This window comes from Kwoniella shivajii, chromosome 8 (assembly GCF_035658355.1).
Source record: "Kwoniella shivajii chromosome 8, complete sequence".
In the NCBI taxonomy this organism is placed as follows: Eukaryota; Fungi; Basidiomycota; class Tremellomycetes; order Tremellales; family Cryptococcaceae; genus Kwoniella; species Kwoniella shivajii.
In genome coordinates, this window is record NC_085915.1 from 236787 (window position 1) to 250154 (window position 13368).

Genomic DNA, 13368 nt, shown 5'->3' on the forward strand with positions numbered 1-13368 from the left:
TAAACTCACCTTCCTCTGATCATTGCTGGTCGCTTGTTGGTTGTTTCTTGTTGATGTCCCAATCAAGTGGTCGAAAGATAAGATCAAGATGAAGATCAAGCTGGATGGATGTCGGAATGAATCGCTCTTTCTCTTTTCTCTCTTGTTTTTTTTTGTTGGGGGGATGTCCATCAAATGAATTTCGAAGAGGTAAAATATAATGTATTCTTTTCGAATTTTCCTCTTAATTAGATCAAGATGTTTTCGAATCCCAGGTGTATTTTGCCCTGAAATCATTCGAAAAAACGAGCAGAATGACAATTGCCGCAAATTCCCATTTAGATCCAGGTACCTACCTACCGCTCATATCCGATGGCCATCAGCAACGGCCGAAGAGCGAGATTATCTTCGTCAGGCCCAGGCATGAATGTTAAGATATATAAGTAAAGCGAGATGTTATATATGAGTATCGTTCTCTTCGACCTGACATGCTTCTGGAGATGGGGAACTGTTACAGTAGCATCGTTTCTAACAAAAGACTGATAGCCTATGATCTCCTCAATGCAAGCTGGATATGTTAAACAGCTATTTTTATCTGACTGGAATTTGTCTGGGTTTTGACAGACATCCAAGACACAATCAAGAGATGATCTCATATATTATGCAATACTCACACTCCCGGGCGCAGAAACACTAGAGATGAGCCGGGGAGTCTCAAGATGGTTCTACTTACTAATCCCAGGGCCAATTGAGAAAGGAAGTTAACTTTGTGACATGAGGTGTTCTGAACGTGGCGTACATTTCGGACTGCTTCTTCAGCTACTTGTACATTTCATGCCAAGTCCCGACGTCAGTCATCCCTGCCTTTGAAGAGCAGAACGACAAAGCCCAGTCGAGTCGAGTCATCGTCAAAAGAAGAGAACAACCTTTGTGAAATATGCTTATTCTGCCGCTAGCCAATAGGACACTTACTTTATGCCCTCAGGAGGTACATGAAGCGCTCACTCCCACACAAAATACCTGATGTCTCTTTGAATTTTCCAAATCCCAAATGTCTTCAACCACTGTCACACCAGTGAGTCAGAGTCATTATACCTGGTAAGTGGGCCATATGCAAAAACTGATTCCTTTTCCAAATCATCACAGCATCATCTATTTATAACCCCCACCATGTCGACTTCTAAAGTACCCTCTCATTCGACCAATGGCGGTAGTAGCAACGTAACGTCCACAGAAGGACATACACCGCCCGCGAGACCTCATATTTCTTACCAGGTATGACTACAGGCAGATGGAACAAGTGTGATATCTATGACGATAAGGGGCCATACGAGCGATACCACTGGCAAGAAGGTAATCCTGGCGCCCAAAAAAGGTACACTGAGATCCCGCCTGAATCCAAAGATTATCGTAAGCCCGTTGATGGGGTCAACCCTTATTCCAATATAGCTGATGAGAGCACGGAAGGGGTTTTGAGAAGGTGTCAATCGAGTGTTCTCAAGACAAGGATTCTTCCATACAGGTTAAATTCCATTAATATATGGATAATTCATGTTCCGATTTACAGTCCACTCCATTGCCGTTTCCTTTTTGATCAATCCATTACTATACAAGTCTGATCCATCGTACAGATTCCTTCCTCAGTGTGACATGCATCAATTAACAAGCTTCACTACCTTCTGATGTTGATGCTGATATTGTACCAATGCAGCGTGAAGAAAGGCAGTTTACTTCACCTTTCTCTCGTTGACGCTATAACGCCTGGATTGTTCAGACTACATCATGCGCATCGCAAATTAGACCCCACAACAAAGACAACGAGCTGTTGTCATTCAACTTCGTAAGGCCTTGACATGCATATATCGTTGTCATGACCGGGTGGATGTGAATACAAGGAGCATATCTGACCGGATGCAGGGTATAAAACAGTTACACGCAATCTCCCTTTATCCCTATATCCTTACATCAACGATACTGATAGATCTATCTCAGATATTAATCCACTTTGAAGATCTCATCATTATCATCATCTTCATCAGCAACTTCATCGACCGTATCTTCCCAATCGTGTTCTTCTTGTTCTTCTTCTTCATCCATTCCTTTCTGTTTGTCTTCATCACTGACAGGTTCGTCTTCATTTCCATGAAGATCAGCTTTCTTTGCTTTCCCTTTTGCTTCTCTGATTTTCCTCTTTTTGTCTTCTAATGACGGATCATAATTCTCCACTTTCTCTTCTACTACATACTCAGCATCAATCATTTGTTGTCTCATCGTACTCCAACCAGAAGAGAACCATTGTCTAATCAAGACGATCACGAGTATCCTCAGTAATAATGGTATAATGGCGAGAACTGAATTCGGATAAATCATTCCGCATTAGCCTTCTCTATTTTGTCGACGTAGATTTCGTGCGTGCAAATAGAAAGTATGGAATGCACTCACGAAGACCTTGATATACTTCATCCGAATATTTGCCTTTACTGGCTAAAACAATTAAAGCCGTAATGACGAATGGTGAGACCACAGGAATGAGTAGATATCCTATGGTTGGTAAGATTTGATGTGTCGAACTGAAGTCTTTCGGGATAGGATTTTGGAATCTCTGTTGACATCGTTCGTAATTGAGATATCGATCAGCCATCGTTGGTATTCTGCGCATGATATAAGCTGGAACGCTGGAACATACCTCTTTTAGATTATCCAATCTTGAACTTCTGGCAGGTCTAAATCGAGATATGTTTTTCATCAACCCCACAGCTAAAGAACAAATCACCGTTCCCATTGCCCTGATCATCCATAGAAAACCACTGCATTAGCTTATTGCAAATCTGCTCAAGTGTTGATGTTCAGCTGGAGGAGAACTAGAACTCACCATGTATCCCAAAAATGAATGAGGAGTCTCCCACCTTCGCCAGCCTTTCTCGTCCAAGAAAATGTTGATCCATATATATCACCTAACAATCCTACTGCGATTGGAATGACTCCATACACCAACAATAGACCGTATGTTCCAGCTAAAAACCTCATGATAGTCCTTTTAATTCTTGTGGATCGTCCTGATCTTCTCAATCTACCAGCTTTGGACAGAGTTAAAATATGTCTTCTGGCGGTCAGACCTAATGAGAATGAAAGGTGAATTATATACGCCCCGAATAACTAGTGTAAACCGCACAAGATATCAGTCGAATGCTCTTCTCTACGGTAGCAGAGAAAGCAGATTTAGGTAAAGCTTACCCAATTGTATCCATCGTGAATCTTCTTTGCGCTGCCATTGCTTATGAACGAGCTTGCCAGTCTACCTACTGCTACGGGCCCGAAAACAGCTGTAGCAATAACAGTAGCCGCCATGAGCAGAGTAACGCCGATGAAAGTATGTACTCTAGTCCTCCAATATTGGGGTAATCGAATCACTTCGTAATCTCTCGAAGGTTCTCTACCAGCTTCTCTAGCTCTTCTATCTTGCTTTAATAACCTCATCTTGTCTTCAGGCGAGTTTGGCACTCCTTCTTCGTTCAGTGCGATGAATACACCTCCTTCAGCTTTCCTCTGTGCAGGAGGTAATAGAATGACTTGATCAGAGGATGGGACCCGAGCTCTTGTCGTAGTAGGATTATATTTACCAAACATCAATTGACAAATGGGATCAAGGATTGGCCATACCTTGTCGATTCTGCTAGGCTCATCATTCAAGGTTTTGTGATCTGTGGAAGTAGAACGTTTAGCCATGAGCGTGTTTAATCGGACCAGATTGATGGTTGATTTCCACCATACAGTTAAGATCTTGCGCATGCGGTGACGGGGACGGATGATAGTCACAGTGGGAGGGACAACAAGGTGCAGGAAGAGCAAGTCGAAAGGTATCGATGTAAGAGGACCACTGTATAATCGTCTTTGGCATGAGCGCATGGTCTTTAAGTTTCGAACTATTGGGTAACTCACAAGGTGGGATCCACACGGAGTGGCAGGAAATCGACGCGAGGTAAATATGCCAAAGTCCAACACGAACCTCCAAAGAGGGTGAAAACGATGACAGCATACATCACAGCTGAAGTACCAAGCTGAGATTGAATGGGCGCACGCGTGGATTAGCCTCCAAAAACGCTCGCTTTCGATAAGCTGGTAAGCCTACTCACCTTTCTTAGTTGAGAGAAAGCGCTTTTGTCCACTATATCCTTGACAGGTGAATAGTTCGGGTCCGCAGGATCGCGGATGAAGAATAGAGTACCTGGTCGACATAAGGTACGGATATGTGAGAGGAGAGTAGCGAACTGGTACATGAACCTATATGAATCTCGTTGTCAGCCGGTCGTCCCCATCGCGAGGAGACTTGGCGTTGTTCACAACATCTTTTTCGTGGGAAAGCAATGTGGAGACTCACATCGTTCCGATAAGCCAATCGAGGAACATGACTCCAAAGGGTCCTGCTTTCAATTTCTCCAATCTGCTCAATAAAGTTACTCCTGACCAGAGTGGGACCGTACAACCGTCTATCATCATTCCTATCCCGAGGGGGAACGCCCCAAGTTCAAGAACCATAAAAAAGGCGAGCTGGAGCATCCAATGATTAGCGCGATTGATAATACGTCAAGACACAAGTCGATGGTACTTCTGCCTTCGAGCCCACGCGAAAAGCCTGGGTATGTAGCTAATCGTCACTTACCTTTAAAAACATAGCGTGCTCCTTAACTATCTTGCTCAACTCTTTGCTAATAGCGCCTCCATTTTCTCCAGGTAAAGCAATGAGACCTACTATACCTCCCGCAACCCCATACCCACTAAAAACCATCAGAACTCTGTCGGATACGGCATCAGATATCGATATTTTACGTTTACCATCGATATAAGATTGGTAGGCATCAAACGTATTTTGTCCGACCCAAGCTAGTCCATCCGCAAGCAGAGTGACATATCTGCCTTTTTCTTCGCTACCGACACTCGTGGAAGACGACGAGGTGGAAGAAACGATGGACGATAACTTCGCTAAGATGTTTGCTTTTGATCCACTTTCTAAACCAAGTTTACGAGCCAAGAGATTCTCAGCAGCTCGAACGGAAGCTATCAAGGGGAGCGCAACTACTTCCTTTACTATCTCGAATATTATATCGACTATTGGGTCAGTCACTTTTCGGATGAGGTATAGTGTTCTACCAGCAATCGAAAGCGAGGAACGTATCAGGTCGGTGGATAAGAATAATTTGCCTATGAGCAGAGGGAGGCCGATGAAAATGGATATGGAAGCGGACATTATGATAACACCAAACAAAACCTGTGGAGTGAGGGAACAGTCAGTGTGCAAAATCCAATTTAGGTAAATGAATGGACTCACGTTTTGAAATAAGCCATGCAACGGCCCTATCAATCCGACCACTATAATAAGAGTATCAGCTTTCGGCGATCGATAGTGATCAGAGAGGTCACTTACCTTCCAGCATACCATTCCAATCATCTCTATCCCAAGGTTCTCCCTCGATCTCCTCCATTAACTGGACTTGTGCGGGTCTTAAGTCTGCTTCCTCTAGGTCGTCTGCCGGTCCCTCAATGCCGTCCGCTGGCGCGCGGCCATGACGATCAGCTTCTTCGTCAAGACCAGCTTCCCGCTCATCTTCCCACTCGCCATCATGCTCTTCGGCTGATTCAGCTCCTTCTGGCTCCTGAATGAAAGGATTACGGTCGGGAGTGGCAGGTCGAGGTAATTCATGTAGAAGATTACCAGATTCATCAAACCTAATCGTCTCACCCGCTCTGAATATGTTATTTTTGGATGTTGAAGTTGAAGACGTAGATGAGGATGACCGACTACGTGAAGCGGGTAAGAATAGTGGTATATCGCCTTCCGAGGGATAGTTATTATTGCTTGGTCCAGCTATGTGATTCTCTGATACTTCTTCCTTGTTTTTCCCCTTCTTCAACAATTCTGGTGCTTTGTATGCCACCTCTTCCCTTTCTTTGAAACTTTGCCTAGCTTGTTTCTTTTCTTCTATCAAATCAGAACTTTCTTCTCGACTCTTCCCTGTATTGGTTCGCTTTACTCGCGGCTGACTTTGCCCGGCCTCGCTTTCCCCTTCAAAAGCATTGCGGGAGGAGGTTCTTGATACTGGGAGTTGAGAACCAGATAAAGCTTGATCCAACAAAGTATCGAAAGCTTGACCGGCGAGATCGTTCTCACGGGTCGACGGCAATGCTTCTTCTGCTCTTCGTTCAGCAAGTCGATGAGATTGACGATACTCTTGTAGCGCAGAAGCTATAGCGTCCGGTTCTGAAGGGATTGGTCGGCCAACGAACAGAGGTTCTCCATCATCGCTCCTGGGGTATTTAATATCGTACTTTCCTAGCGATCCTCCTGCTTCATCCGGCTCAGCACCTATTGCATCTTGATCCTGAGCATTGGGTTCTTCCTCTTCTTCACTGTCTATGGGCGAAGCAATCGGAGATGCCAATTGTGCGTCCATTTGAGCATCTATCTGCTCTCGGATATGTCTAGTTGTCGCTTGTTGCCTTCGCAATCTAGCTATTTCCCTCTCTTGCTCACGACCGAGCCGCGGTATCGGCACTCGTCTTTCTCTATCTTGCCTTGCTTTCCCTAACAAAGCAGCCATGACATCGGTTGTTCGTCTTGCAATTCCATTAACGATCATCCACTCATCAGGGTTTATATCTCCCTGTTCGACAACTTGAGGTCGTGCACCTTCTTGCCAATTATGTTGCGTGATCCATTCTCTCAATAGGATCAGACCGATTAGAACAGCAGCGAGGGTTATGGAAAGGACCTGCCCGCGTAAAACAAAGCTTACGACACTACACATTTATCAGATCAACACTGATGTTAAGGACTCATCAATTCTCAATACGCACCTGTTCTCATCTCCTTTCATCCACTTTTCGAACGCTCCGCGAAGTACTCCAAATAATGTGGACATAGGTCTGTCGACAACGTCACCAACGCTTATTCCTTTTGAGATATTGGAGATAGAGGAGGCTTCCCCACTACTGGTTATATTGTGCTGTACGTGCTCGGTGATATTCGAGATGATGACTTCTGAGACGTTACTGTTTGGAAAAGTGACTTTGAATAATGTGTCCAAACTTTCCGTTGGTTCTGGTCCAGTATAGCCTCTACGTCGAAAAGGAAGTTTAGCTACCAAACCAATCCCAATCTCAAGGCTTATAGAGAGCTCACATGTGATCTGTGATCCATAGTAACGATCTCAAACTGAACATGTTCATACTAGGAAGTATTATCAACCATGTGGTCACTACGAGGATACATCTTGCTACCCATAGTTGCTGGCGATATAACCAATAGAGAGACTGCCGTATATATACTACTAGCGGTATGGATTCAGGTAATTGGTCGGGATAGACTATCGTGACCAAGATATTCATAAGTAAAGATTATGTCTTCATCGATGATAGGTAATCAGGAGATTTTGGACATAGAATCCTCACTCACTCTTGGTGAAGGTATATTTATGCCCGCATATTTCACAATGCTTCTTGCCGGTTTGAGCTAACCATTGTTTTAAGCTACGATTCGCCATACCAGCTAATTCAGCTCTTCGAGATCCCAAGGGTTGATAGTGAACAGTCGACTCACCAGTCCTGGTGCACGAATCTGACACTTCCAGAACATTTGCATGGGTATATCAAAGGATCTGTTTCGTCCCCTTCTACACGACATACTCGACATACGTCTGTTTTTGACACACGAAATCAGCAGCTGCTTAGACTCTACGAGCGTATATTTTAGCTCACCTCCTTCTTCCTCATGATGCGGTGGTGCTGGCGTTATATCTGCCATGATCGATCTGTTGTCTTAACAGTTCATCAATGTTGATATAATGATGTCAGTCAAGGAAAGACAAGGAAGAGTGAGGAAATCACTCAGCTGGTTGTAACAATTGTTGCTGACATTCCCAAATCAACGGAACGAGAGAGGTGGAGGTCACCGAGGCAGTTAAAATGAGGGGGATGATTAGCTTCTTTTTCCTTCATATCACGTGGTATGTATTACCGCCACTTGCCCCGATGCGGTTGTTTCGGAGATGATGCGATGATAATACACATGCGTGTACAGTGGCCAAATCGATATATATATATATAAGGGGAGGACGTCTTATCTTTCTGTCCCTCATCTCTTCCACATATATATCATTTCACACCTAACAATATGAGATTTTCGACTTTAGCCTTTTTGGCTACACCCGCTCTCGCAGCTCCAGGGTATTTCAACCTTCAATCTCCAGCTGAGATCGCTTCTCAAGCTATCGATACCGCTCAATCTTGGTTGACCGATGCTGTCTCTTCAGCCAAAGAACAGTGGGATATACTCGAATCGAGTAACGATGATATCCCACTCAATGTAGAGAGTGTGGAGATGAATGGCATTGAATGTGAGTATATCTTATCGTTTATGGCTGCGTTCATTGAATCCTCCCTCCTTTACTTCAGCTCATATCCCTTGAATCCCTTATAGACACATCCCTATCTCACCCTGCATTCCCCCTTCATCGACTCCGAGTAGTCGAGCCTGAATTATGTGACCCGACCGTCCATCAACTATCAGGTTACTTGGATATCAGTGATACCAGACATCTTTTCTTCTGGTTCCAAGAATCTAGATCTAGTCCCAAAGAAGATCCCCTCGTTCTCTGGTTAAATGGAGGTCCTGGTTGTTCATCTAGTACTGGAGCTCTATTCGAACTTGGTGGATGTAATATTGCCGATAATGGAGAAAACGTCACGTTCAATGAGTTCAGCTGGAACAGTGTCGCAAACGTCCTCTACCTCGATCGTAAGTTCACAATCTGCCAACTATAAAGTCTAGATCTAAAACTCACGTTGTCTTCAGAACCAATCGGTGTCGGGTTCTCTTATGCTGATCAAGGAGAGGTCAACAATTCTCCCGCTGCCGCTGAAGACGTCTACGCATTCTTAGTCCTATTCATCGCCAAGGTCAGTCTTCAACTGGTGGAAATTAGATGAACAAAGCTGACAATGCCACGTTCTCATACAGTTCCGACAATATGCTAAACAGGATTTCCACATTGCCGGTGAATCCTACGCTGGAACTTACATCCCTAACATTGCAAGCGTAAGTCAACCGCGAAAACAGTAATCCAAAATCTAGCTTAATAGACATATATAGGTCATTTACAAAAACAATCTCGCTCTTGATCTCGCACCTACCCCTGGAGTACCTAAGCTTAACTTTGCATCAGTAATGATCGGTAACGGATTGACGGATCCATATGCTCAATTCGGTTCTGTACCAGAGTAAGCTCGCCTATCAGCTCAATCGCGCAGGGAAGTCAAACTGACCTCTATTGATTAGCTGGGCATGCGATCATTCTCTTTCTAAATACGCTCCCTACCAAGATCCAGAAGGTCCAGAATGTACTGCTCTTAGAGGCAAAGCTCCTAGATGTCAAAATCTCATATCTAGTTGTTACAAGACCAACTCCAAATTCGCTTGTGTTCCTGCAGCTTTATACTGCTGGAGTCTGTTCAACGAAATGCAACAACTTGTGAGTGCAACCATTTCCCATCGGTAACGGTCCCATACTGTGCGGTTTAGGACAGTTATCGGTCAATGTACGGTATGGATTCACCACAACTAACGTTGAACGTTCTCCTAGGGCCTCAACATGTACGACGTCAGAAGAAAATGCGATAAATCAAAGGACGCGGATGGACCTCTCTGTTACAGAGAAATGGGATGGATGGAGACTTACCTCAACAAACCTGAGATCAAGGCTCAATTGGGTGCACCGGATTCAGTCACTTTCCAAAGTTGCAACATGCAAATCAACCAGAACTTGTGAGCTTCTTCTGCATGGCACGCACTTTTCCTTAAAAACGGAACACAAGCTGATCGACCTATCTTCCATATAGCTTACTCCAAGGAGACGCAATGCATAATGCCGGTGCATTGCTGAATGAACTCATCGATTCTGGAATTAGAGTTTTGATCTATTCAGGAGAAGCTGACATGCGTGAGTCATCATTTTCTGCAGACTCTACAAACAGCAATTCTGTAGTACGGGGAATTGGGCTAACATATTTCGTATCGCTGGGAGATAGTCGTAAACGCAATCGGATGTTCAAGAGTAGCAGATAACCTAGAAACCAAATACTCTTCATCTTACGCTAAAGCTGAAAAGAAGGTGTTCAAAGATTCGAACAAGAAGACAGCTGGATGGACTAAATCTACCGGTAAAGGTGCAGGTAATTTGGCTTTTGTAGGATTTAGCAATGCTGGACATATGGTAAGTTACGATTATAAAATGTACTAGCGTCTTACCCCAAGGAGGATTACTGATAGTACGTTTGGGTTGTTGGAACATCTAGGTACCTCACGACGATCCAGTCGCTGCTTTGACAATGTTCTCAAAATGGTTAGCCAATAAACCATTAGCTTGAGTTTAGTGGCATTAGATTTTTCCTCGCCCAGATTATCCAAAACTTAAGCATGATCTTAGTCGACATCTGATGCGAGTGTGATGGAGTTTAGAGGATATCCGGATAATATACACAAATGTAACATTAGACAGAATGCATCTGAATCTCATTAAATCGGATGAAATGCATAAATAATCGTTATTGAGACGTCGGATAGTACTTTGCGGATTAAATGAACCAGTGGATCAAGGTACGTGGGTAACATAAATATGTCGCTGGCACTATCAATATTCCTGACCCTCTGGCCTTGGCTCCCTCGACGAGTAAAGCTTGAAGTGGGATTATATATCATCCATGTTGTAATCTTGTTCATCTGCTTCTCCATTGAACCCATTTTCGAGATCATCATGAATTCTTTCCAAATGACCATTCCCATTAATACCATTGGTTTCATTTTTATCTATCCCTTCGATTGCATTTTCGTCATCATTTTCATGCAGATCAGGTCTCATTTTAGTCAAGATTTCTTTGTCCCAACCACCAATATCATCATTGAGGTATTTCGTTAGATATTCACATCCATTTGGATTAACAGGTCCGTCATCTTCACAAAATGAGAAAACTGGACATTTCCCACATGATATTTGAGTCTGACCAGTTCCAGTGCCACTGTTGTTCAGTGATCTATTTGTCGCACGATATATGATTGACGTATCTGTTAAATCTGTTATTCCACCACCTAGACCACCTGGAAAAAAGTTCATTTGGGGTAATGATCCATTCGCTTGAGATTTCGATTTTATAGGGAATTGAGCGGAATCTATTTCATCGGATCCAACTGATGATACTGACGAAGCAGATCCTGACGAGGATACAGAAGAAGACGATGACGATGATGATGCTGAACTGGATGACGCAGAAGAGGAGACGGATGATACGGATGATGATCTTGATCTTTTATGTTTCTTCGATTTCGATTTCGATTTGCCTTCTTCATTTATGTCTAGAAGTGAACCCTCATCCGAATCGGAGTCGACGATTTTCTGAGAAAGCGATTTCCGTGAGCATTGTAAATACTTATTCACTACCTCAAGAAACAATCTAACTCACCTTTGATTTCTTTTTCTTAGCTTTCTCTTTCTCCTTCTCCTTCTCTTTCTTCCTCTTTTTTTTCTCCTTTTCCCTCCTCTTCTTTTCTTCCTTCTTCCTTTTCTTCTCTTTCGCCTCCTTTTCTTTCTCTTTTTGCCTATCACGTCTTTTCTTCTCTCTAGCTTTCTCTTTAGCTTTTCTCAAAGCCAATTCTTTTCTTCGTTCTCTTTCCTCCTCATCTATGTCATCTTCATCATCGCCAATATCGAGTTCGAGCTTTGTTCTCTTCCTCTTTGATGAACTAGGTCCATCATCGTCGTCTGAAAAAGTAGGTTCTTCATCAAACGATATTGATCCATATGGCTTGACAGCTTCTACATCACCATCTAATTCTAACGCTCTCATGATCTCCATAACGTTCTTAATCGATAACTCGACCGATGCGACTTTCAGGGCGTTGACATAATTCTTCAAGGCTATTGGTGTAAGCAATGAATGGTTCTTCGTGGAAATCGACAATACGTTGGGAATGAGCTTCTTCTCTTTATCGCTTCTTTTCTTGACATCTGCATATGTCTGAATTGAATAGTCAATATTGATACTTGAATTCGAAAGAAGGTTGAATAATGGATAATGACAAAACCGAGAATGATAAGGCATGAAAATACTCACCAACTTCTGCACTCTATCCCGTAAGACATGGCACAAGGCATCGACTAAGCCTTGATCATATTCTTGACTATTATCAAACCATATACCACCTGAAATCTCTTCCGGAATCTTGACATTGGCCATAACGTAATACACAGTAGTTGGAGCCTGGAATGAGACTCTGATCAGCCGAGTACCATCGTTAGGCATGACCGTCGTTCCGAGGGTATACATTCGATACAACGCTAGATCAAGAAACGATGTGACCGCTTCAAACTTATATGATGGAACTCACGTTGACAGGTTTGAACGTTTTGATCAAACCACTGGATTCCAGATTCTTCACTGCTTTCCTTAACAAAGCTTGCGGTATAGTCTCATTACCTATTTGTCTACCTATAGCAGCTGATGCTATACCTCTTTCTCCGGCTGCGTTGATCACTTGTAAAACTATCTTTTGTTCAGGTGTCATTGCTGATTTTCTACGTAAGATTTCCACGTAAATATTCAGTCAAATATAGTTCAGATATTGTGTGGGAACAGTCATACTCATGGGCATAACCGTCCAAGGTTGATATTAGGAATTGATCGAACTCACTGTTTAGCTTCATCAGCCGTCTGAGCGACGAATACAGTTGTGGCCTTATCACCATTGTCTGTTCTGGTAGTGAACAATCGCTAAACCAATGATGTACTTCGATCAGCTGAAGCATGCTTGAGAATCTCCCGAGCAGCATTGTAGCTGAGAATGTGTACGTACCAATTTGACCAAGTTTCCAGCAGATTGCATGACTCCCTTCCTCCCCATCGAAGGGAAACTAGTCATGATCTGATCGAGAGTCATGGACTACGTATGGATCAAAAGTGAGATCAGCTATGACTGCCCTTGCTGCCGGGCATGACGCAGAGCTGATTAGAAGGCGAAGAAGTACAGTGAGCAGTGAGTCAAGTGACTCACCTTGTTCTTCGCCGCTAGCACCTTCTTCCAGACCTGTTGGTCTGAAGATGACATGCTCATTTTGGCTAGTTTTTATCTAATGAAATGATGCTACCGCATATAGTCAAGTTGTCGTACACTCATATATACCCTCGAGAGGCTGTTATTGTTGACAGAGAACTATCTTGTCGCCGAGCAAAACGGGAAGATGAACCAGAAATGAACGAATGAAATTTGAAAAAGTTGATTGATGAAGTGAAGTTTGTTGAACAACAGCGAGTGTGTATCATTAGTGTGTGGGGAAAACATAATAA

The 13368-nt window shown here is 43.3% G+C and overlaps 3 protein-coding genes across 3 annotated transcripts; 1 reads left to right on the forward strand and 2 right to left on the reverse strand.

Moving 5' to 3' along the window:
• Positions 1 to 1974: 1974 nt before the first annotated feature.
• IL334_005857 (uncharacterized protein) lies at positions 1975 to 7777 on the reverse strand (the record flags this gene model as incomplete). Its single annotated transcript, XM_062937564.1, has 16 exons — positions 1975 to 2330; positions 2422 to 2581; positions 2666 to 2765; positions 2852 to 3135; positions 3214 to 3856; positions 3919 to 4037; positions 4113 to 4260; positions 4358 to 4527; positions 4640 to 5245; positions 5306 to 5346; positions 5402 to 6774; positions 6832 to 7092; positions 7157 to 7340; positions 7430 to 7503; positions 7574 to 7670; positions 7732 to 7777. The coding sequence occupies 16 exons, from the start codon at positions 7775 to 7777 to the stop codon at positions 1975 to 1977; spliced, it is 4662 nt and encodes a 1553-aa protein (XP_062793615.1).
• Positions 7778 to 8146: 369 nt separating this feature from the next.
• On the forward strand, positions 8147 to 10398 carry IL334_005858 (uncharacterized protein; the record flags this gene model as incomplete). Its single annotated transcript, XM_062937565.1, has 10 exons — positions 8147 to 8369; positions 8453 to 8770; positions 8828 to 8931; positions 8993 to 9070; positions 9125 to 9252; positions 9311 to 9503; positions 9615 to 9796; positions 9871 to 9971; positions 10060 to 10244; positions 10327 to 10398. 10 exons carry the CDS (start codon positions 8147 to 8149, stop codon positions 10396 to 10398), a joined length of 1584 nt encoding a protein of 527 aa, XP_062793616.1.
• Positions 10399 to 10718: 320 nt separating this feature from the next.
• Positions 10719 to 13135, reverse strand: IL334_005859 (uncharacterized protein; the record flags this gene model as incomplete). Its single annotated transcript, XM_062937566.1, has 7 exons — positions 10719 to 11420; positions 11488 to 12042; positions 12139 to 12285; positions 12413 to 12599; positions 12716 to 12795; positions 12878 to 12964; positions 13076 to 13135. The coding sequence occupies 7 exons, from the start codon at positions 13133 to 13135 to the stop codon at positions 10719 to 10721; spliced, it is 1818 nt and encodes a 605-aa protein (XP_062793617.1).
• Positions 13136 to 13368: the final 233 nt, after the last annotated feature.